This window comes from Myxocyprinus asiaticus, chromosome 15, assembly GCF_019703515.2.
Source record: "Myxocyprinus asiaticus isolate MX2 ecotype Aquarium Trade chromosome 15, UBuf_Myxa_2, whole genome shotgun sequence".
Lineage (NCBI taxonomy): Eukaryota > Metazoa > Chordata > Actinopteri > Cypriniformes > Catostomidae > Myxocyprinus > Myxocyprinus asiaticus.
Window position 1 is genome coordinate 48,421,195 of NC_059358.1, and position 21,785 is coordinate 48,442,979.

Sequence of the window (21,785 nt, forward strand, 5' to 3'; positions counted from 1 at the left end):
TTTCTCTTTTTTTTTTTGTCTAACTGATTTTACACATTTCACTAAACTAAAGTCAACATTCTCAAAATAATTAACACAGCCATTGGAACAATACTCAATTTTCCTAAACAGATCATGTAGTTTTCTTGATTTCTCAAAACACAAACTTCTCCAATCAAAGGTTCATGCTTTTGCTAGCTATGAAAGGGGTCATCTATGAAAACCCAGTGCAAACAAACAAGATTTGAGGAAGAAGAGGAAGTGGACTTATAAGAGGTGGAATGGGCAAGGAAACAGGGAATAGGAGGTGAATAAGATATGATGACATGATGAAAGGGGAAGATTTTCTCAAAGGTGGGCTTGATGAATATGTATATTAGAGAAATTAAAGAAAACAGGTAAATGTCTTCATTGTGTAACTTTATGATAAAGGTGCTGTGTGACAGCACAGAACGCACTAGTGGAGACGATGCACTGTGAATAGTGACTGTACGTGATAGTGACATCTAGTGTCCAGAATATGAATTTCATATCATTTCTTCACAGTGGGTCAAATTCTGTTCTATTTTTTATTTGGATTTTTTATTGATTCCATACAAGCCAAACAAACATAACAGAAGATGTGGAATCACATTATAAGAAACTAAAACCCTTCCCCCCGAATATCCACCCCACCTCCCCAGTCTAACACTGGCTAGGAACCAATTTTTTATGTACGTATCCCCTATATAATTACCACCCCATCGCCTAAAATACAGAGTCTGGGGCAAAATGAAATTTCAGTGCCCAATACATCACACATAAAACTCTGAACCCTCAACCAAAATTCTTGGATCTTAACACACCACAAAAAACATGGGTTGTGTCTCCATCTTCTGATTGGCATTGCCAGCAGGTGGGTGTGTCTTAAAGACCAAGCTTATACAATCTAGAGGGGGTCAGATAGAATCTATGTAAAATCTTAAATTGCATAATGCGCACCCTTGCATCTCTAGATGCAGACTTGATGTTTTTTAGAATCCTAACACACTCCCTCCTCCAATACTAAGTATAATCTTTCTCCCATAATCTCTTGAGAGAAGTTGAAGCTCCGTCCCCCAGACTCTGAATTAGCAGGGAGTAATACACTGATGCCTAATGACCTTTTCCAAAAGCAGTAATCACCACTCCCAGAGTATCTGCCGCTTTAGGGGGGTGGATGTTACTCCCAAAAATAGTACAGAGCAGGTGGCGCAGCTGTAAATACCTAAAAAATTGAGAGCTGGGAATCCCAAAATGTTGAACCATATTTTCAAAGGATCTCAACACTCCACTCCCACATAGGTCACCAAGCGTACTAACCTCCTTCACAATCCACTCTGTCCAGCACAAAGGGGACTTATTAATATATAGTTTAGGGTTCAGTCATATGCTCGAAGCAACATTTAAATAAATGTCTGAATTAAACACTCTGGACACTTTTGTCCATACTGAGTGCAAATACGAGATAACGGGGTATAATTTAACTTCTCCGGTTAGTTTGATAGAAAGGCTTTGCAATGGCGAAATAGGGGCAAGAACTTCCTGTTCAATAAAAAACCAGGGAGGGGCTCTCTCAGGTGGAAGCGACCACTGAGCCAAATGTCTGAGACCGAATGCATAATAATAAAACAAAATCTTGGGTAGGCCTATCCCACCTTTGTCAATTGGCCTAGGCAAATTACTTAAATGTAATCTGGGATGTTTACCATTCCAAATGAACACTTAGCTATGCTCTCAGATTGCTTGAAATAAGAGAGGGGGACATCTATAGGGAGAGACTGTAACAGGTAGTTGAATTTTGGAAAACAATTAATTTTAATAACATTAACCTTCCCTACCATAGATAAATGTAGTGAAGCCCACCTGCCCACATCGCTCGAAAACCTTTTTATTAAAGGGTCAAAATTTTAAAACTAAATCTGACACATTTGCTGGGAATAAAACACCCAAATACTTAATGCCCTGTTTGGGCCACTGGAAGGTGCCCGGCTGAAAAGTCGTTACCGGGCAGTACGCTGTCAGAGCCAAAGCTTCGGATTTAGACCAATTAACTCTGTATCCTGACAATTTAGAAAAGGAATGAATAATTCTGTGGAGGCAAGGCATAGATCTAGTAGGGTCGGAGACAAATAATAAAATATCATCTGCGTAAAGCAAAAGCTTATGCGCCACACCTCCCGCCACCACCCCTGGAAAATCATCCTCCTTTCTTATCGCGGCTGCTAATGGTTCCAGGGCAAGACAGAACAATAATGGGGAAAGAGGGCAACTCTGCCGGGTGCCCCATACAGATTAAATTAATCTGAAATTAATCCATTTGTTTATACCGCCGCTACTGGGTGTCTATAAAGTAATTTAATCCATCCAATAAAAGTATTCCAGAACCCATATATTTCCAAAATCTTAAAAAGATAGTCCCATTCTACCATATCAAAGGCCTTTTTGGCGTCAAGTGAGATGGCAGCGACCGGAGTATGATCATTCGCCACTGACCACATGATATTGATGAAACGTCTAATGTTATCAGAAGAGCTATGACCCCGAATAAACCCCACTTTATCTATATGTATAAGAGATGTCATACCTTTTCTTAATCGGTTAGCCAACATTTTTGACAATAATTTAACGTCTAGCTATTTTTTTGCTCAGTCGTCAGTTTAGGAAGTTCTAAAGTTTCTAATATCCTCATCAGCAGATGAAGACGTGGAACTATAGAGATCAAGATAGAATTCTTTAAAAGTATTATTAATATCAATGGCCTAGGTAAATATTTCACCACCAGCAGATTTCACTGAGGGAATGGTAGAAAAAGACTCTCTCTGTTTTATATATCTAGCCAGAAGCTTCCCTGCTTTGTCCCCCGACTCAAAGTATGACTGTCTTACCCTGAATAGCCAAAACTCCACCTTCTGTGACAAAATAGTATTATATCTGTATTTCAATCGGGTCAATTCCCTGAGGCCATTAGACAACATTCAGTGCTTCAGCTCTGCCTCTGCACTTTAATATTCCCTTCCAATTCCACGAGTTCTTGTGCTTTGGATTTTTTGGTGAATGAGGCATACTGTATGATCCGCCCCCAAAGAACCACCTTAAGTGCCTCCCAAGCCACGCCCACAGAGGATACTGAGGACCAGTTGGTCTCCATATTGACATTGATTTCAGACTTTAGCATTTGTTGGAATTCAGGATTTTTCAAAAGGGATACATTAAAGCACCAACTATATGATTTCCTTTTCTTCATATGTGGCAACACCTCTAAACACACAGGGCGTGATCTGAGACTAAAATGTTTCCAATTGCGCAAACAACAACAGATGAAATGAGGGACTTAGATATATATATATATATATATATATATATATATATATATATATATATATATATAAATCTATTCTAGAATAAATCTTATGGACTGATGATAAAAATGTATAGTCCCTACCAGATGGGTTCAAAAGTCTCCAAATATCTGTACGACCAAGATTTTTACACATTCTGTTAAGTATCAATGTTGCTCTAGGGGGCTTGCACACTTTTGCTTCACTACGATCAAGGACTGAGTCCATCAAAAGATTAAAGTCTCGTCCATATATTATATCATGAGGGGTGCCAGCGGCTTGCAACATCCCTTCAAGATTTATAAAAAAGCCCTGATCATCAACATTAGGTGCATAAATATTAGAAAAAATCAGACGTTTCCACTGAATTTCAGCTAAAACAATAATGACTCTTCCTAATTTATCTTTAATCTGTTTGAGACATTTGAATTGTAGAGGTTTACTTATCAATGTAATGACTCCCCTGCTCTTACTCGAGCCAGCACTATAAAAAAAAAAATGCCCACCCAATATCTTTCCAAATTTTTCAGCTTCCTACGGAGAAAGGTGCGTTTCTTGAAGAAAAACTATATCATATTTCTTACGCTTAAGAAGAGAAATAACCTTCCTTATTTTTACGGGGTGCCTCAACCCATTCACATTCCACGTGGAGAGAGACAATCCACTCATATTAACATTTTACATATTGACATATAAGAAAAAATAGATCGTATGTCAAAAACAAGATTATAAAGACCACATTCTAACATTAGTGTGACAATCAGAACCCGAACATCCCCCAAAACCAAACAAACAGAAAAAAGAAAAACGTGCACATTAACCCCATGCATGACAGCGTGTCCATCCCTGCAAATGCCTACAAGAACCCCCACGACAACTTTGCCGTCGGATTGCTCAAGTCCGGTGTTTCTATACAAATTTTGTGAGACAGAATTACACAGCAAAAGATAATCTAAAAAACAAACTCCAGCCAATAGACGGAATAAGCACAAAGAGCATGTAGCTTCATCCATAAAACTGTCCTGAAGGTGTGACACCATCTACAAAATAAACTCCAGCCACTAGGTGGAACCAGCACAAAAAGAACGTGCAGATTCTTCAAACAGTCAAACAAATGTTCAGTGAGCCGGTTCACTCAGCTGCAACATGAGTACAAAGACAAGACCCACTCACTCCACTGACTTTGCAAAAAATACTCCACAAAACAAATTCTAGCCAATAGGAGTAACAAGCACAAAGAGCATGTAGGTTCATCCATAAAACTGTCCTGAAGGTGTGTTACTCTACAAAATAAACTCCAGCCTCTAGGCGGAACCAGCACAAAAAAATGCACAGATTCTTCAAACAGTCAAACAAATGTTCAGTGAGCCGGTTCACTCAGCTGCAACATGAGTGCAAACAAATAACTTAATCACTCTAATGTTTTTGCAAAAAATACTCAACAAAACAAACCCCAGCCAACAGGAAAAATAAGCACAAAGAGCGTGTAGATTCATCCATAAAACTGTCCCGAAGGTGTGCCACTCTACAAAATAAACTCCAGCGGCTAGGCTGGCACAAAAAAAAAAAAAAAAAAAAAAAAGCACGCAGAATCTTCAAACAGTCAAGCGAATGTTCAGTGAGCCAGTCCACTCGGCTGCAACATGAGTACAATGAGATGACTTGCTCACTCCATTGATTTTATGAAGTACATCGCTTGCTGTGGGCAAGTGAATGTTTTTCGGCCATCCTTAGCATCTATTCACAATTTGGCCAGGAGTATCAGTGCAAAAGCGACCTTCCGTTGATGTAAGAGTTTCTTGCATTCCTTGAATCAATCACGCTTCTCTCTTGAATTCGCAAATTCTGGGAACAAGAAAATGCTGTGGTTCTTCCAAGAAAGCCTTCCTTTACTCCTCGCCTCGCGTAACACAAGATCTTTATCGGATGATCTCAGAAATTTGGCCAGAATTGATCGAGGCCTGTCTCCCTCTGCGGACTGAACAGCAGGAACTCTATGAGCTCGCTCGATTTCCAGCTTATGGCCTGCTATGTCGAGCAGATTCGGAAAGAGCCCATCCAGGAATTTCACCATATCCTGTCCCTCTGCTCCCTCAGGGATTCCAACGATACGGACGTTATTCCGCCGGCTACGGTTTTCCATGTCCTCCAACTTCTCCCAGACACGCTCCAAATCCACCTTGGTCGCTAGCGGATTAGCAGATAATTCCCTCTCCGATGACTCCAGGTAATCGATCCTTTTCTCGACATCCCCCACTCTTGTAACCACATCAGTAAATTTCGCCTCCGTGGCAGTGATCGATCGACGTATCACAGCAAGATCCTCCAAGTCAGCAACGACCTTCGTCAGCATTGCCAACATGTTCAGCATCTCTCGCCGCAATTCCCTCACTTCTCTGACCAAATCGACTCCCTGGCTTTGGGCCTGTTCGGGGGTGTCAGCATGAGCACGTAAGTGTCTTTTAATGTCTCCAGAGCCCGAGGATTTTGAATTCTTTGACATATTGTCCTCCTAGAACAGTTATGGAACAAAGTGTATCGAATCTCACCGGTTTATGTCATATAAAGAATTAAAACTTTATATTATTATACTATATTACATTTATTTATATATATTTATATTATTATACTATTCACACTTCTGATCCTCGCATGGCGTCACATGACCCCAATTCTGTTCTATTTCTAACATCTCTCGCGGGCCGCATTAGAGCAGGACTCCTGATTGTACATTCTCGGCATTTCACACAAACACAATTTATTCGAATACATGATAGATCTCCTCATTCTGAACAATTTTTAAAAACCTGCTTTTGCAAACTCATCCTAGCTTTTTTCCTCAACTTTCTTTCACTACTTCCTGTACAGAAAGACTCTGTGGACAAACTAGATAAATAATAATAATAATAATAATAATAAACATTTGTATTTAAAAAAAAAAAAAAAAAAAAAGGTCATGGCCTATTTTACCCAAAAGCCAATAACTCCCAAAGGAAACATCGAGTTCTCATAGATTTTAGTCGACATGTGCAACATATAATTCCAAAGTATGCAAAGTTTGGTGGAGATCGGTCAAAAGGTGTAACACTAAAGCTATAACATTCAGAAATTTTAAAATGGCAGTTTTGTTTGGTGCTAATGGACTATCTGCAAATTATTTTTACACATACACTTAAAGGCCCTTTAAAGGATAGTTGACCCAAAAATGAAAATTCTCTCATCATTTACTCACCCAGATGTGTGACTTTCTTCTGCTGAACACAAATGAAGATTTTTAGAAGAATATCTCTGCTCTGTTGGTCCTCACAATGCAAGTGAATGGTGGCCAGATCTTTGAAGTTCCAAAAAGGACATAAAGGAAGCATAAAATTAATTCATACAACTCGTGTTTTAATCCATGTCTTCTGAAGAGTTATGATAGGTGTGAGTGAGAAACAGATTAATATTTAATTAATTGTATTTTTTACTATAAATCTCCACCTTTTTTTTTTTCTTTTTCTCCCAATTTGGAATGTCCAATTCCCAATGCGCTCCAAGTCCTCGTGGTGGCGTAGTGACTCGCCTCAATCTGGGTGGCGAAGGACGAATCTCAGTTGCCTCCACGTCTGAGACCGTCAATCCACGCATTTTATCACGTGGCTTGTTGAGCGCATTACTGCGGAGACATAGTGCATGTGGAGGCTTCACATTCTCTGCAGCATTCACGTACAATTCACCACGCGCCCAACCAAGAGCGAGAACCACATTATAGCGATCACAAGGAGGAAGGGAATTAGATTTATCTAGTTCGAATCCCAGGGCATGCTGAGTGACTCCAGCCAGGTCTCCTAAGCAACCAAATTGGCCCGGTTGCTAGGGAGGGTAGAGTCACAACGGGTAAGTGCTTTGACCCCGTTAATTGCTGCTTGCAGTTATATTTTTTATAATTGACACTATCTGGGTATTTTGTTGATTCATTTGTGATATATATTTGTGCAGGGTTGCTAGACCCAAAGTATGTAATAAAGTTTGGCAAAACACCCATGCATTTAAAGGTTAATTGTTTTGAGAGCATTTATCATAGTTTGGAGAACTCATCTTTCCATATTCAGATTAGTAGTTGATCAATATGGGGTTTCAAAGACAGATTTGTAAACCTTTACGTTGATATTGATTTGAATATCTTGAATATTTGGTTACATTCTTGAAATGTATAAAATCAAAAAAAAGTGGAGAGAAACTTGTTGAGAATCAGCAGAGCAAATATTGGAAATGCACTTACTTGACAAATATTCTAATCTAGTGTTTGGTGTTAGACTTAATTCAGTCTCCATCCAGATGCAAACCTGAGGCACAATCTGAAAGATTGAAAACTGCAGTACACAAGTGTCATCCGACTAACACAAAAATCCTCAAGTTGTAAACTTTATAAAATGTATGAATGGTCAAAATGTAAAACGGTAAAGGTTTGTTTATTAAGTTTGTCTCTCATTTACTGATTTTACTTTAGACTTCACAGACATTTGTAAAAAAAAAAAAAAAAAAAAAAAAAAAACTACATTTATTCTTAAATATGTTTGCATATTACAAAGTCTGGCCAAAATTGGATCATTCCAGCAAAAAAATTATATAAAAATGTATAATAGTGTAGCCATCAAAGAAAAAGACCCATTACTATTCAGAAAATACTGTATCCACCATATGTCTTTTCACACTATTTACATGCAGATAGTTAAGAAATCCCAATCTGAAATGAAACTAGTTTACAACATCACAAAACTTTTGATCATTTTAAGAAATATTCTCAACAGCACACCAGTCCACAAACACTGGGGTCACATCATATGAATTGATGAAACACTTCCTGCATGTGCTGAGCTTGAGATTTCATAGAATAATATGGCACAGAATGACGTTTCTGCTAAGCAATAAAGGCAGAGATGATAATAAAGAGATCAGTCACCATTATCTTTTTGAAGAGCATCATCTTCATTTACATTCTGCCTAACATCTTCTTTTGAGTTCCACGCAAGATAGAAAGTCATACGGGTTTGAAACGACATGAGGGTTGTTTTTGGGAGAAATAACCCTTTAATATGGGAGCAGCTCAGCAGCTCTACATCACAGTATATCAGATGTTTGTTGTCCTCTATGTGTTTAATTCATATTGTCTTGCGAGTAATATTGACATGCTGACAGTAGCAAACAAGATTTTCTGTGCTAGATGGATGCTTTATACCACAGATATGAATACAAATGAAAATTGTGTTTTCCAATACAAAATTGCTAAAGTAGTGACAAATACGGCTCCAACTTAAACCGTACAGCTTTAAAAATGAAACTTACAAAACATCTGCCATCTAATGCAATGAGAAGTAGCTATTTACAACTTTAAAATAATGTACATTCATAGAAATAAACATGATTTGTGCCATGTATGTCCCACTAATTGGCAAGAATAAAAAGTGAGCAGCACTTGGATTTGCTAATGTCAAAGTAAACAAGTCTTGAAAGAATAGTTCACCTAAAAATTAAAATCCAGTCATTATTCACACACCCGCATGTCGTTCCAAACCTTTATGCTGTTCCGGGAGCACAAAGGTAGGCATGCTTAGAGTTTTCACACAGATCTCATTCATGCAACAACAGTTCATAGTAACCACATCTGACAAGCTTAAAAAAAAAAAAACACAAAGCATAGTAACCCATAAGACTATGTGCAATAACCCACTTCTCCTTCCACTGCTTTGTGTGAAGAACCGGAATTTGGTTTTTATTTACTAAAAACCTTCTCCTTCCCTGCAGCCCTCAAATCATCTACGCAATTCGAGATTAGATGTGAAAATAGCAATTCATGTCATTTTTCTGTGAATCATGCTGAAACGTTTGGCCTGTTTTTGATATTTTATCATATTTTTCATGGTTTGTGGTAACACATTACAATAAGGTTTCATTTGTTAACATTAGTTAATGCTTTAGGTATCATGAACAAACAATGAACAATATGTTTTCTGAAGTATTTATTAATCTTTGTTAATGTTAGTTAATAAAAATAAAAAATTTCAATTTAAGTTCATAGTGCATTACCTAATGTTAACAAATACAACTTTTGATTTAAAAAATGTATTAGTATATGTTGAAATTAACATTAAATAAGATTAATAAATGCTGTAAAAGTATTGTTCTATTGTTAGTTCATGTTAACTAATGTTGTTCACTAATGTTAACAAATGGAACCTTATTGTAAAGTGTAATCTGATTTGTTTTATGGTGTTTTAAGGTAATTTTTGGAGCTTGACAGATACGAGTTGTTGTTGTACAGCATGCTGATTCTTCAAAACTTCTCCTTTTGTGTTCCAGAGAAGAAAGAAAGTCCAACTGGTTTCGAATGACATGGTAAGTAAATAATGACAGAATGGCGTGTATTGGATCTAAATGAGCAGTGCTGTGAGGGGTTCATGGGAAGACGGTGGGAATGGGACACTGCCAGTCTCCTGAGGACTCCTGCACAACCTCCTCCAGATCCAGACCCGACTGACTCGCTCTGCTCTCCTGACTCGCCTGCTGAGAATCAGACTCAGAATCATGGTCCAACACCACCTCCACTTCCTGTGGTTTAGCTAAGGGGGAAACAAAAGGAACAGACACAATGAGGCTATTATTATTGTCGGATTATTCAAATGACATTGGTATGATGTTTATACATTTCAGATGATTATGGGAGTCATCATGGTTATAACAGTTTCAAAATCACAGACAATTACAGATAAAATTAATTACATTATTCAGTTCTGAAACAAAAATTATGTTTTACTACAGTAACCAAAGTTTAACCATGGTTTTACTATAGTAATCAGGGCTCGAGAAATACCAAAAACCATCTCCCCTTACCATCCCCTTTAGATCAATTGTGTCATGTATTACTTAGAACTAATCATGCAAGTAAAATATTGAATTCTCTATGTTTGATAAATAACAGACTTTAAATGTTGGCGATTAGCCGGTCAGAATTAGATTGACATGTTTGGGGTTACCAGATTTCAAGAGCTGAAATCCCCCAATCAGATGTACACTTGCACAGTTTGGAAATATTCTGCCAGTGTGACGCATTAGTTGTGCAATCTAGCAACCCTGAGCACGCAAACTCTCTCACCGCGAAACGTATGTCAGAGTTTAGAGACAATGAGTTGACATGTCCTTCCTATTGTTCACATGAAACTTAGGCCTCTGAAGGTAATGCAAGTTTTCAAAAGTTTTGCGGACTTGCAAAAATGGCCAAGAGAACAGTTAGAGGAAATCTTTTGTCTTTCTTTAAAAAGAAGAGAACAGAAGTAAGATATTACTATGACAAATGTACAGTTACAACATGTAGGGCCACATGGGTTTCACCCATAAAACGCTTTTGTGTGTTTTTTTATTAAAAATTTTTTTAATATATAAAAAAAAATAATAGCGGGGCACAAACTAACGTGGGGCTAGTTGTAACACACATGGTTTAAACATTTCCAAACACACTGTTAAGACGAAACTTCATTTGAGTCCTTGTAGCCATATCAACATGTGTAGAGAAAAAAATGCGGCAAAATAAAAAATAAAAACTTTGGAAGATGTCGCCAAAAGTTCATTTTTTAAGAAGCAAAAGTAAACTTTCAAACGAAAGTTAATTTCCATCTCTGTTTTTAGTGTTCATTTAAAACGAGGCAAACTTGGTATCATTTTAATCTCCAATATGTTAGCTATCTTGCATAGTTTTTTTTTATTCTTTCTACCCAGCAGAAAATACGAGCCAGTTTAAATTCCAGTTGCACTGATGGGGCACATTGTAACACTGCGTTACAACGTGCCCCAATTAGAACAAACTATATACAATTCCATGCAGTCAGATATAAAATTTACACAATCCCCCCTAATTATGCGTGGGTCTGTTTGTGTGCGCACATGCATCATTAATTCATGCATTATTTCGGTCAATGCTGTGGATTTGTTGTGTAGTCATTGTCAAGTGTCAAACTTATTGCGATATTATATATGACAAAGTTAATAAATGACATAATATTTTAGTTTATTTTCTGTTTATTTTAATAAGATCAGATATATTTGTTAGAGGGGGATTTTAAGCTGTCATAATGGTCATGTTACAATGTGCCCCACCTACTTTCCCTTTTTCCAGGGAGATGGCAAAAAAAGTATACGATGTATTCATGAAACAAGACCACATATTTGTAAAATGAATGTGAAAAAACAAAAATACTTTGAACCTTACTTAAGAAACTTAACAAACTTAAGAAAACCAAAAAGTGTTAGTTTGTGCCTCACTCTCCCCTATATTATGGCCATGTGAAGGGTCAATGACGTGACGCTCATTTTTTTGTTGTCCAGATCTATTAAACTAAAAATACATAAACATGTATTTCATACTAAACATTTACTTGAATACACATCTTCTATGTTGAAGAGATTTTCAATTTTTTATTTGAAGTCATATTGATATTTTTTTCTGGGGCTTAAAGTAAAAAATGTCATGTGGTGTCCAGAAACAGGAAAGAAAAAAAAAAAGTCTCATTAAAAGCTGAAATTCTTGAAATAATAAATGTTGGCATGACTACTGCAGACATCAGACAACTGTTTTAAAATATGATTCATTTTTAAAAACGCTTTTGTCCACAAAATCAAATTCATGTGGTGTAACCAACATTTTGTATTTATTGTTTATGTTGACCATAAAAATAAATCCATAAATCAGAGCAGACACCTTGAGACCCTTAAGACAGCATTTAAAAAAACAAACATCTGATTTTATTTTTGAAATTTTTATGAACAGGCACATTTTGTTCAGGTCATGTGGTGTAACCCTGAGAAAACTTCATGATATTAATAAAGAAATATTTCTACCAAGAAAAATGTTTCAAAACTTTTTTGAAATTAAAGATTTAGTTTATCCTCTCATTTGGTGCAAAGAAAGTATTCTAATAGATTTTACTTTATGGATAGACCACATGACATTTTTAAAGTAAATTTTTTTTTTTTAAATGTATGAAACCAGATTGAACACAAATATCACATATCTAAGAACTTGACTTGAACTTAAAGTGTTTTAAACTAAATTTTAAAAGATTTCTCATTTTCAACACCACGGACAACCTTATTCTCAATGACCCCCCCCCCAACTTCGCTAAGCTCCGCCCCCCTTGCTTACGGTCGCCCACTCTGACAAGCTCTGCAGAACTCCCCATTAGAATTAACGGGTGAATGCCGTGAATGACGGTTTTTGGCAAAATATTCTCATAAACGGAATGGATAATATTTTTACCTGGGCTGGTATGAAGAGTGGCGTTGCAATGCATATTTATCTGAGGTTTTTTTTAATCAGAGAAATTGTTAAATTATACAGTAATTTGATTGAAAACTGTTTAGACTGTGAATCAGAATCAAGGCAAACGATTATTACAGTCACTTCATTTAATAGCGATTACACATCTAATAACATTAAGTGAATAGAGCTGTTTATAACATCTCATAACACACTCATTTTAATGCTGTGAACTGTTTATTTACTATCACTTGTGCTATGACTTGAATCAATACATAAATGAATTAATGTTCAGTTATTCGCTTTAAATTTATCTTGGAGTAAATGTAGGTGTCGTTATAGATGTTATATGCTCATTTGGGAATGACGGCTGACACAGTTTAATCCATAACATGCTCTTCTCCAGATTTGTTTAAAGATTATTAAAAAAGAAAAAGAAAAACACTGTGTATCCTCTCATATTACAAATGACCCGGCAACGTGTTTGACATTTTTTGGACTATTTTGATAAAATCCCACTTAAAAGTACTCATACACACATTACTTCCATAGGCTGTCATTGGAAAATAGAAAAAGTGTGTCAGAGTAATGGCGGCAGGGCAACAGTTGCTAAGACAGGATTGGTCAGAAGGGCCAGTTATGTAGTAATCGTCACTGTCATGGTTGTCGCAGTATTACTATAGTAAAACCATTGTTAATTTTCATAAGGGTTGAACAAATAGGGTGACAACATTAAATTGAACGCATTTATATTTAAAGGGATAGTTCACCCAACAATGAAAATTCTCTCATCAAATATAAATCTCCACTTTCACTTTTTCCTTCTGTTTTTGGCGATTCGTGCTCTTCGTGCATATCATCACCTACTGAGCAGGGATGAGAATTTTTAGTAAAAAAAAGACTTAAATATTGATCTGTTTCTCACCCACATCTATCATATCACTTCTGAACACATGGATTAAAACAATGGAGTCTTATGAATTACTTTTATGTTGCCCTTATGTGGTTTTTCAAGCTTAAAAGTTTTGGTCACCATTCACTTGCATTGTATGGACCTACAGAGCTGAAATATTCTTCTAAAAATCTTCATTTGTGTTCTGCAGATGAAAGGGATGAGGGTGAGTAAATGATGAGAGAATTTTCATTTTTGGGTCAACTATCCCTTTAACAAAAATGTTTCATCAGTTTTGGCTTTAGTTTACATGAACAACAACACAGTGACACAGTCACACATACCGAAGAGTTTGTTGGAGGCTGTGTAACCATGCGATCTCTTCATGTGTAGTTTCATGTTGCTCTTCTGAGTAAAGCTGATAGTGCACACTTCACACCTGTAGGGCTTTTCACCCGTATGCTTGACCCTGTGCACCTGTAGAGCGCTCTTCTGATTAAATGCTTTATCACACAGTGAACATTTGAACGGCCGCTCACCTGAAAACCACACAAACATGAGCATCCGTCATTCACACCCGCTAAAGCAGATAAGGCAGGCCCAAGTGTGTGTGTGTTACCTGTGTGTGTGCGATTGTGTCTCTCTAACTGACTGGGTTTGGTGAAGGCTTTGTCACAGCTGGAGCATTTAAACCCTTTGGGTTTCTGCGAGTTCACACTGGGTCCTTCCTTATGCACATACTCATGCTCCTGAAACACAGAACACACACATGAACAAATTACTCTATTTCTACATGTCCAAAACTTCGGAGACCCTTAGATGGCAGGGAGGAATTTCTTTTCTGAAATAGCTTTGCGTTCCCTCACAATAAGTTTTGCATTTCCTTTGCAATAAGTTAACCAGGGTTTTACTACAGTAACCATATTTTAACCATGATATTCGTATTGAAACCATTGTAATAATACAAGAAAACTAGGGTTACCGATACCACTTTTCTCTTCCGATCCCGATATCTGAAATCTCAGTATCGGCCGATACCGATCCCAAGCCGATACCAGTGTTGTTTTTTTGCATAATCAGTTTAGAATATCTTTACATTATTGTGTGGATCTAATTGGGAGTACTCTTTAATATGTAAAGAAACACAAACCTCTAACTACACATTATTTCCATATAAATGTATAGCTTATTAAGAAACACTTTATTATTAACTTGTATACTGGATAATGTAGCAGCAAAATTAACAGTAATTCCAGTCTTCAAGTCTTCAGTAGAAAAGAAACCAGTGTTTTATTTTTGCCTTTTTTTCCCCAAACATTTTTCAACTTGCATCTGGACTTTAAAGGATTCAGATCTCTTTTTTGTTCAATTTAGTTGTAAGACATCAGTCCACTTTTCATTCACAGTTATTTTTTGGAACCCATTCAACTTAAATATTGTTATAAATTGTAAACAAATACTAATGATGACAATAATAATAATAATAATAATAATAATAATAATAATAAATTGTTATTAATATTATTATTATTGACTTTTAATTTTAAATACAAGAGTAATATATTTAAATCGTGCTCTTTTTAAACCCTCACGCTTTTATTTTGACATTCTTAACTCTCCAGGAAGTCCTGTATGAGTCTTTTTGTAGGCAAGTTCACAGTAGTTTAATTCGCTTCTTATTCAAATTCTGGTAAAATGCACCTCTGGTGCTGTTCTAAATGCATATTATAAGTGAACCGAACTATTGAACATCTACATCTGAGATGCTGTTCTTGAGTAGCGCTCAAATATTGCGCACCGCTGTGAAGGCTAAAAATATCTGCGAGTCCATCAGCAGCCTGTGCGTACGTTTGTGTCAACAGAGCAGCAGCATTCAATAACGCACTGGCGCTGTGCAAACTATATATTTACTTATTAAACACAACCTTTTGTGATTCACAGAGCTATCGCACGTCTTCAAGTGGCTTTGAATAAAATGCATAAGTCATATGAACTACTTTAATGGTGTATTTATGGTTCTTTTATGTCATGTTTGGAGCTTGACAGTAATGAACATGACTAACACACAGTATCGGATTTGGATCAGGCTTGTTGGACCGATACCCGATCCGTCTAAAAGCTTCAGTATCGGAGCCATCGGTGCATCCCTAAAGAAAACAAAATCTATGGTAATAAAAACCATAATGTTGTGGTTGTTATGGTTTTACTACAAACACCATAGTTTAAATGTGGTTTTACTAAAGTAACATTGTAGACTGTAACCATAGTTTTGGAGGAAATCATTTTTCAAGAGTTATATTGTAGTAACCATGACTGTTGTAGGCTAACCATGCTTTTACTATAGTAATATTGTAGTAACTATGAAAAGTATGCAACCATGTTTTTTTTGGTGGAAACCATGGTTTTAATACAGTAGGTATCATTTCTAGTTTTATATTCTCTCTTTATATATTTCTACTTACAGTCCTATTCACAACTCATAAGAAAAAAACCCAAAGAAAATATAAAGAAAAAAATAAGCACAAAATGGCTATATAACATTTTGCATTTTAACTTCAACCAAAAAAAAAATAAATAAAAAAAATAAAAACACTTAAGAAAATGTACTGTCTCCTTAAACTGCTTAATTTATATATAAATGACACATACAGTATATTTATACAAACATCTATCTATCTATCTATCTATCTATAAACAGTTGAAGTTTACATACACCTTAGCCAAATACATTTAAATTCAGTTTTTCACAATTCCTGACATTTAAAACATTCCCTGTCCTAGATCAGTTAGGATCACTACTTTATTTAAAGAATATGAAATGTCAGAATAATATTAGAGAGAATTATTTATTTAAGCTTTTATCACTTTCATCACATTCCCAGTGGGTCAGAAGTTTACATACACTTTGTTAGTATTTGGTAGCATTGCCTTTAAATTGTTTAATTTGGGTCAAACGTTTGGATAGCCTTCCACAAGCTTCTCACAATAAGTTGCTGGAATTCTGGCCCATTCCTCCAGACAGAACTGGTGTAACTGAGTCAGGTTTGAAGGCCTCCATGCTCACACACGCCTTTTCAGTTCTGCCCACAAATTTTCTGTCAGATTGAGGTCATTTTACGTTTTACCCAAGTCAAACAATTTAAAGGCAATGCTACCAAATACAAACTTCTGACCCACTGTGAATATGATGAAAGAAATAAAAGCTGAAATAAATAATTCTCTCTACTATTATTCTGACATTTCACATTCTTAAAATAAAGTAGTGATCCTAACTGACCTAAGACAGGGAATGTTTTCTACAATTAAATGTCAGGAATTGTGAAAAACTGAGTTTAAATGATTCACCTAAGGTGTATGTAAACTTCTGACTTCAACTGTACTTACAACCCAATACACTTTTGATACTTAAGCAATTTTGGATTTACACCAAAGCTCAAACAGTAATGTTCACACAGATGAAGAGTAGTGTGTGTGAGTGTGAGGATGATACCTTGAGGTGTGTAGCTCGTTTGAAGGCTTTATTGCAGACGCGGCAGACATGACAGCGGTCTCTTCCATGCACCTGTTTGCAGTGCCGTCTCAGTGCGTTTACAGTGTTCAGTGTCTGACTGCAGTAATAACACTCGTGCTTCTGCTGCAACTCTGAGTCCTTCTCCAATGATTGACTGTCTACCATCTGTGTTAACACAGGAAACACACACAGCACCTATCATACTGTGCAACAGTAGGAGTGTACACACAATAATAAATGGAAATATTTGCAACTGACCTGTCCTGCCATGTGACAGACATACTCCATCTAAAACTATTTTAAACAATATTTCAACATCTTTTTGTCCCTTAGCTAACCCCCCCCCCCGCCCTTATTTATTTTAGCCTTTATTATGACCTGAATCCATACATTAATGAATTATTGGTGCTGTCAGTCGATTAAAACTTTAAATTGCATTAATTATATGATGTGTTGATTAATTAATCACATATCAATACTTAATGAATAAAAGCCTCCAAACAAAGCTAGTTCAGTAAAGAAATATCACACGAGCAAGGGTGCTCTATGTCCCTATATCAGCACGGCTGTGATTCGGCCGTAGGTAATCACAGCCATGCTGATTTAGGGCTATACAGCATGATTGCTCATGTGATATTGCTTTTATGCAACAGTTCAATGAACAAGTAAAAAAAAAATAAAAAAATTTAAAATAAAAGAGGACAAACTAATGACTGTCACAAAAAAAAAACAAAAAAAAAAACACACTTGTGCATAGAACTTTCTTATGTCACGGATCCGGATCTGCAGTTGCTAGTTCAAAAGATGCGCACAAGCCTCCTGTACTAAATCGAATACTTCACTTTAGGACTAGAAATGGCAGCTTGGGCTGTTTCTAACAGTTATTGGAATAACGAGGATGTGTGTGAGTTTGAGAAGGGGGAGCGAGTGCGATTAACGGAAAAAGCTATAGCTGTTTAACTATATTTCTCTGCTGTAGTGAAAGTCAGATTCCTGAAGATAATGGGAATATTGGTCAAATACATCCTGTTTTCCCTGAGTATTTCTTGGTGGCCGGTTCGTTTTCTCCTCTGCCATGTTGAATGTTTATATCTCCTCCCAATGTGTGGTAGGTAAGCACCTTGAGTATGTGTGATTACTTCGTCTGCTGTGTCTCTCAGCAGTGATAAGCCTTAGTGCTAAAGCTGTTAGTTTAACTGTATTTCCCAGCTGTACTGTACAGTACCATCAATGGAGCACCAGTGGAGAGAGTCAGCAGCTTCAAGTTCCTCGGTGTCCACATCACTGAGGAACTCACATGGTCCATCCACACTGAGGCCATTGTGAAGAATGCTCATCAGCACCTCTTCCTCCTGAGACGGCTGAGGAAGTTTGGAATGAACCACCACATCTTCACTGTGGTGTAGAGTGTCTGGAAGAAGTTGGAGGACATGGAGAACCGTAGCCGGTGGAATAACGTCTGTATTGTTGGAATTCCTGAGTCCGAAGAGGGTCAGGATAGGTGAAATTCCTGGACAGCTCTTTCCGAATCTGCTTGACATAACAGGCCATAAGCAGGAAATCGAGTGAGCTCACAGGGTTCCGGCTCGGCGATCCACCGAGGGAGACAGGCCCGATCAATTCTGGCCAAATTTCTGAGATCATCCGATAAAGATCTTGTGTTACGCAAGGCGAGGAGTAAAGGAAGGCTTTCTTAGAAAAAACCACAGCATTTTCTTGTTCCCAGACTTTGCGATTTCGACAAGAGAGAAACTTGATAGGTTCAAGGAATGCAAGAAATTTTTACATCAACGTAAGGTCGCTTTTGCACTGATATTCAAAATGTCAAATGTTAATAAGAGTGGACTGTCTCTCTCCAAGTGGGATGCGAATGGGTTGGGGCACCCCATAAAAGGAAGGTTATTTCTCTTCTTAAGCATAAGAAATATGAGATAATGTTTCTTCAAGAAACGCATCTTTCCCCGCAGGAAGCTGACAAATTTGGGAAGATATAGGGTGGACATGTTTTCTTTCGTGCTGGCTCAAGTAAGAGCATGGGAGTCATTACACTGGTAAGTAAACATCTACAATTCAAATGTCTCGAACAGATTAAAGAAACTACGAAGAGTCATTATTGTTTTAGCTGAAACTCAGGGGCAAAGTTTTATTTTGGCTAATATTTACACACCTAACGTTGATGATCAGGGCTTTTTTATAGATGTTGAAGGGATGTTGCAAGCCGCTGGCGCCCCTCATGATATAACTTTGGGAGGAGACTAATCTTTTGATGGACTCAGTCCATGATCATAGTGAAGCAAAAGTGTGCAAGCCCCCTAGAGCAACATAGACGCTTCAAAGGATGTGTAAAAATCTTGGTCTTACAGATATTTGGAGACTTTTGAACCCATCTGGTAGGTACTATACATTTTTTATCAGTCCCTAAAATTTACTCTAGAATAGATTTTTTTTATTTTTTATATCGAAGTCCCTCATTTCAGCTGTTATTGATTGCTCAGTTATAAACATTTTAGTCTCAGATCACGCCCTGGTGTGTTTAGAGGTGTTGCCACATATGGAGAAAAGGAAATCATATAGTTGGCGCTTTAATGTATCCCTTTTGCAAAATCCTGAATTCCAACAAATGTTAAAGGCTGAAATCAATGGAGACCAACTGGTCCTCAGTATCCTCTGTGGGCATGGCTTGGGAGGCACTTAAGGCGGTTCTTAGGGGCCGGATCATACAGTATACCTCATTCACCAAAAAATCCAAAGCACAAGAACTCATGGAATTGGAAGGGAATATTAAAAGTGCAGAGGCAGAGCTGAAGTGCCGAATGTCGTCTAATGGCCTCAGAGAATTGACCTGACTGAAATACAGATATAATACTATTTTGTCGTGGAAGGTGGAGTTTTGGCTATTCGGGGCAAGACAGTCATACTTTGAGTCAGGGGACAAGGCAGGAAAACTTCTGGCTAGATACAATTGTGCTCAAACGTTTGCATACCCTGGCAGAAATTGTGAAATTTTGGCATTGATTTTGAAAATATGACTGATCATGCAGAAAAAATGTCTTTTAAGGATAGTGATCATATGAAGCCATTTATTATCACATAGTTGTGTGGCTCCTTTTTAAATCATAATGGTAACAGAAATCAGCCAAATGGCCCTGATCAAAAGTTTACATACCCTTGAATGTTTGGCCTTGTTACAGACACACAAGGTGACACACACAGGTTTAAATGGCAATTAAAGGTTAATTTCCCACACCTGTGGCTTTTTAAATTGCAATTAGTGTCTGTGTATAAATAGTCAATGAGTTTGTTAGCTCTCACGTGGATGCACTGAGCAGGCTAGATACTGAGCCATGGGGAGCAGAAAAGAACTGTCAAAAGGCCTGCGTAACAAGGTAATGGAACTTTAAGATGGAAAAGGATATAAAAAGATATCCAAAGCCTTGAGTATGCCAGTCAGTACTGTTCAATCACTTATTAAGAAGTGGAAAATTCGGGGATCTCTTGTTACCAAGCCAAGGTCAGGTAGACCAAGAAAGAATTCAGCCACAACTGCCAGAAGAATTGTTCAGGATACAAAGAAAAACCTACAGGTAACCTCAGGAGAAATACGGGCTGCTCTGGAAAAAGACGGTGTGGTTGTTTCAAGGAGCGAATGTGGTTGTTTTTGCCCCAGACTCTGTATCGGCCATTAATATAAGGGATAATTACAAAAAAATTGGGTTCTAGTCAGTGTCATGATCCGTAGACAGGTCATCCTTAGGGGATGGAAGTCGGCTGGAGCGCCCTCATTTTAGGAGTGGTACAAGGAGATGGGCAGGGTAGCGGCATTTGAGGAGATGGCATGCAGAAGGCTAGGCAACTGGATTTGTACAACAGGAAATGGGGCTGCTATTTAGCCTTTTCGGAAGGCTCTCGGGGAGGGACAGCAGAGAGAGACTAGTGGCTTTGGATGTGTGTGTTGCAACCTTTTTGTTTTTTGCTTTTGAAAGTATGCTTTTTATGTCTCTTTTTTATGTTTCTAAGTATTTTCTGCTGTTTTATTTTCTATTTGTGTGTCTTTGTCAGTTGGCTTTTGACCACTGAGGTGCTTGTTTCTCACAAGCCCTCAAGAATTTTATGACGTTAAATTTTGGAAAAATGAATTTAAGACATTTTAAGACTTTTTAAGGATCTGCAGGAACCCTGGACAATGACAATGACTTCGAAGAAACTACTCACTGACTGACTCAATGCATGTCAAACTTTACTGACTCATAACACATACAAATTTTCTTTTTTTGACACAGGAAAAAATGAAAAGACACACATCAGCTGCTCTTACAGTTTAGTTTAGAACGCTACGAACACAAGAGTTGTGAAACAAACAGTGAAGCGTCCGAGTGCTGATGGTGTGAGACATCAGTCTCTTGTCCAATCAGATTTGAGGACCAGAACTAACTGCTGTATATAATATTATTAAATTAAAATTATTATAAATATAATATATAATAAATATTACAATTCAGATTCAAATAAAATATATTACATCATATGCATATCTTGTGGCAATACAAAAAGTGGCTTTAAAAGTCAAAATAATGTTTGTTTTATTTCCATATCTTTGAATGTAACCCTATTGTTGGCCTTATTCCATCTGCGCTATTTTTAATTATTGGTCTATGCACTCATGCTTCAGATGCACACTTTTCAAGCGTCTCTCTTTGGTTGCGTCGCGTCTCACTAGTTTTCAGCGTCTCTCGTCATGAGTGTTGTGTTTTTAGG

At 37.2% G+C, this 21,785-nt stretch overlaps 1 protein-coding gene across 2 annotated transcripts in view; it reads right to left on the reverse strand.

The window, feature by feature from the left end:
• Nucleotides 1-8,455: 8,455 nt before the first annotated feature.
• Nucleotides 8,456-21,785, reverse strand: part of LOC127452515 (zinc finger protein 236-like) — a 77,339-nt gene continuing 64,009 nt past the window's right edge. For both annotated transcript variants that reach the window (XM_051718011.1, XM_051718010.1), the window contains exons 28-31: nt 17,010-17,195; nt 14,139-14,268; nt 13,864-14,058; nt 8,456-9,937 (exon numbers count right to left, since the gene is read on the reverse strand). In XM_051718011.1, the coding sequence (XP_051573971.1) occupies nt 9,774-9,937; nt 13,864-14,058; nt 14,139-14,268; nt 17,010-17,195 (675 nt within the window). In that variant the 3' untranslated portion in view covers nt 8,456-9,773. The remainder of the gene's footprint in view (nt 9,938-13,863; nt 14,059-14,138; nt 14,269-17,009; nt 17,196-21,785) is intronic.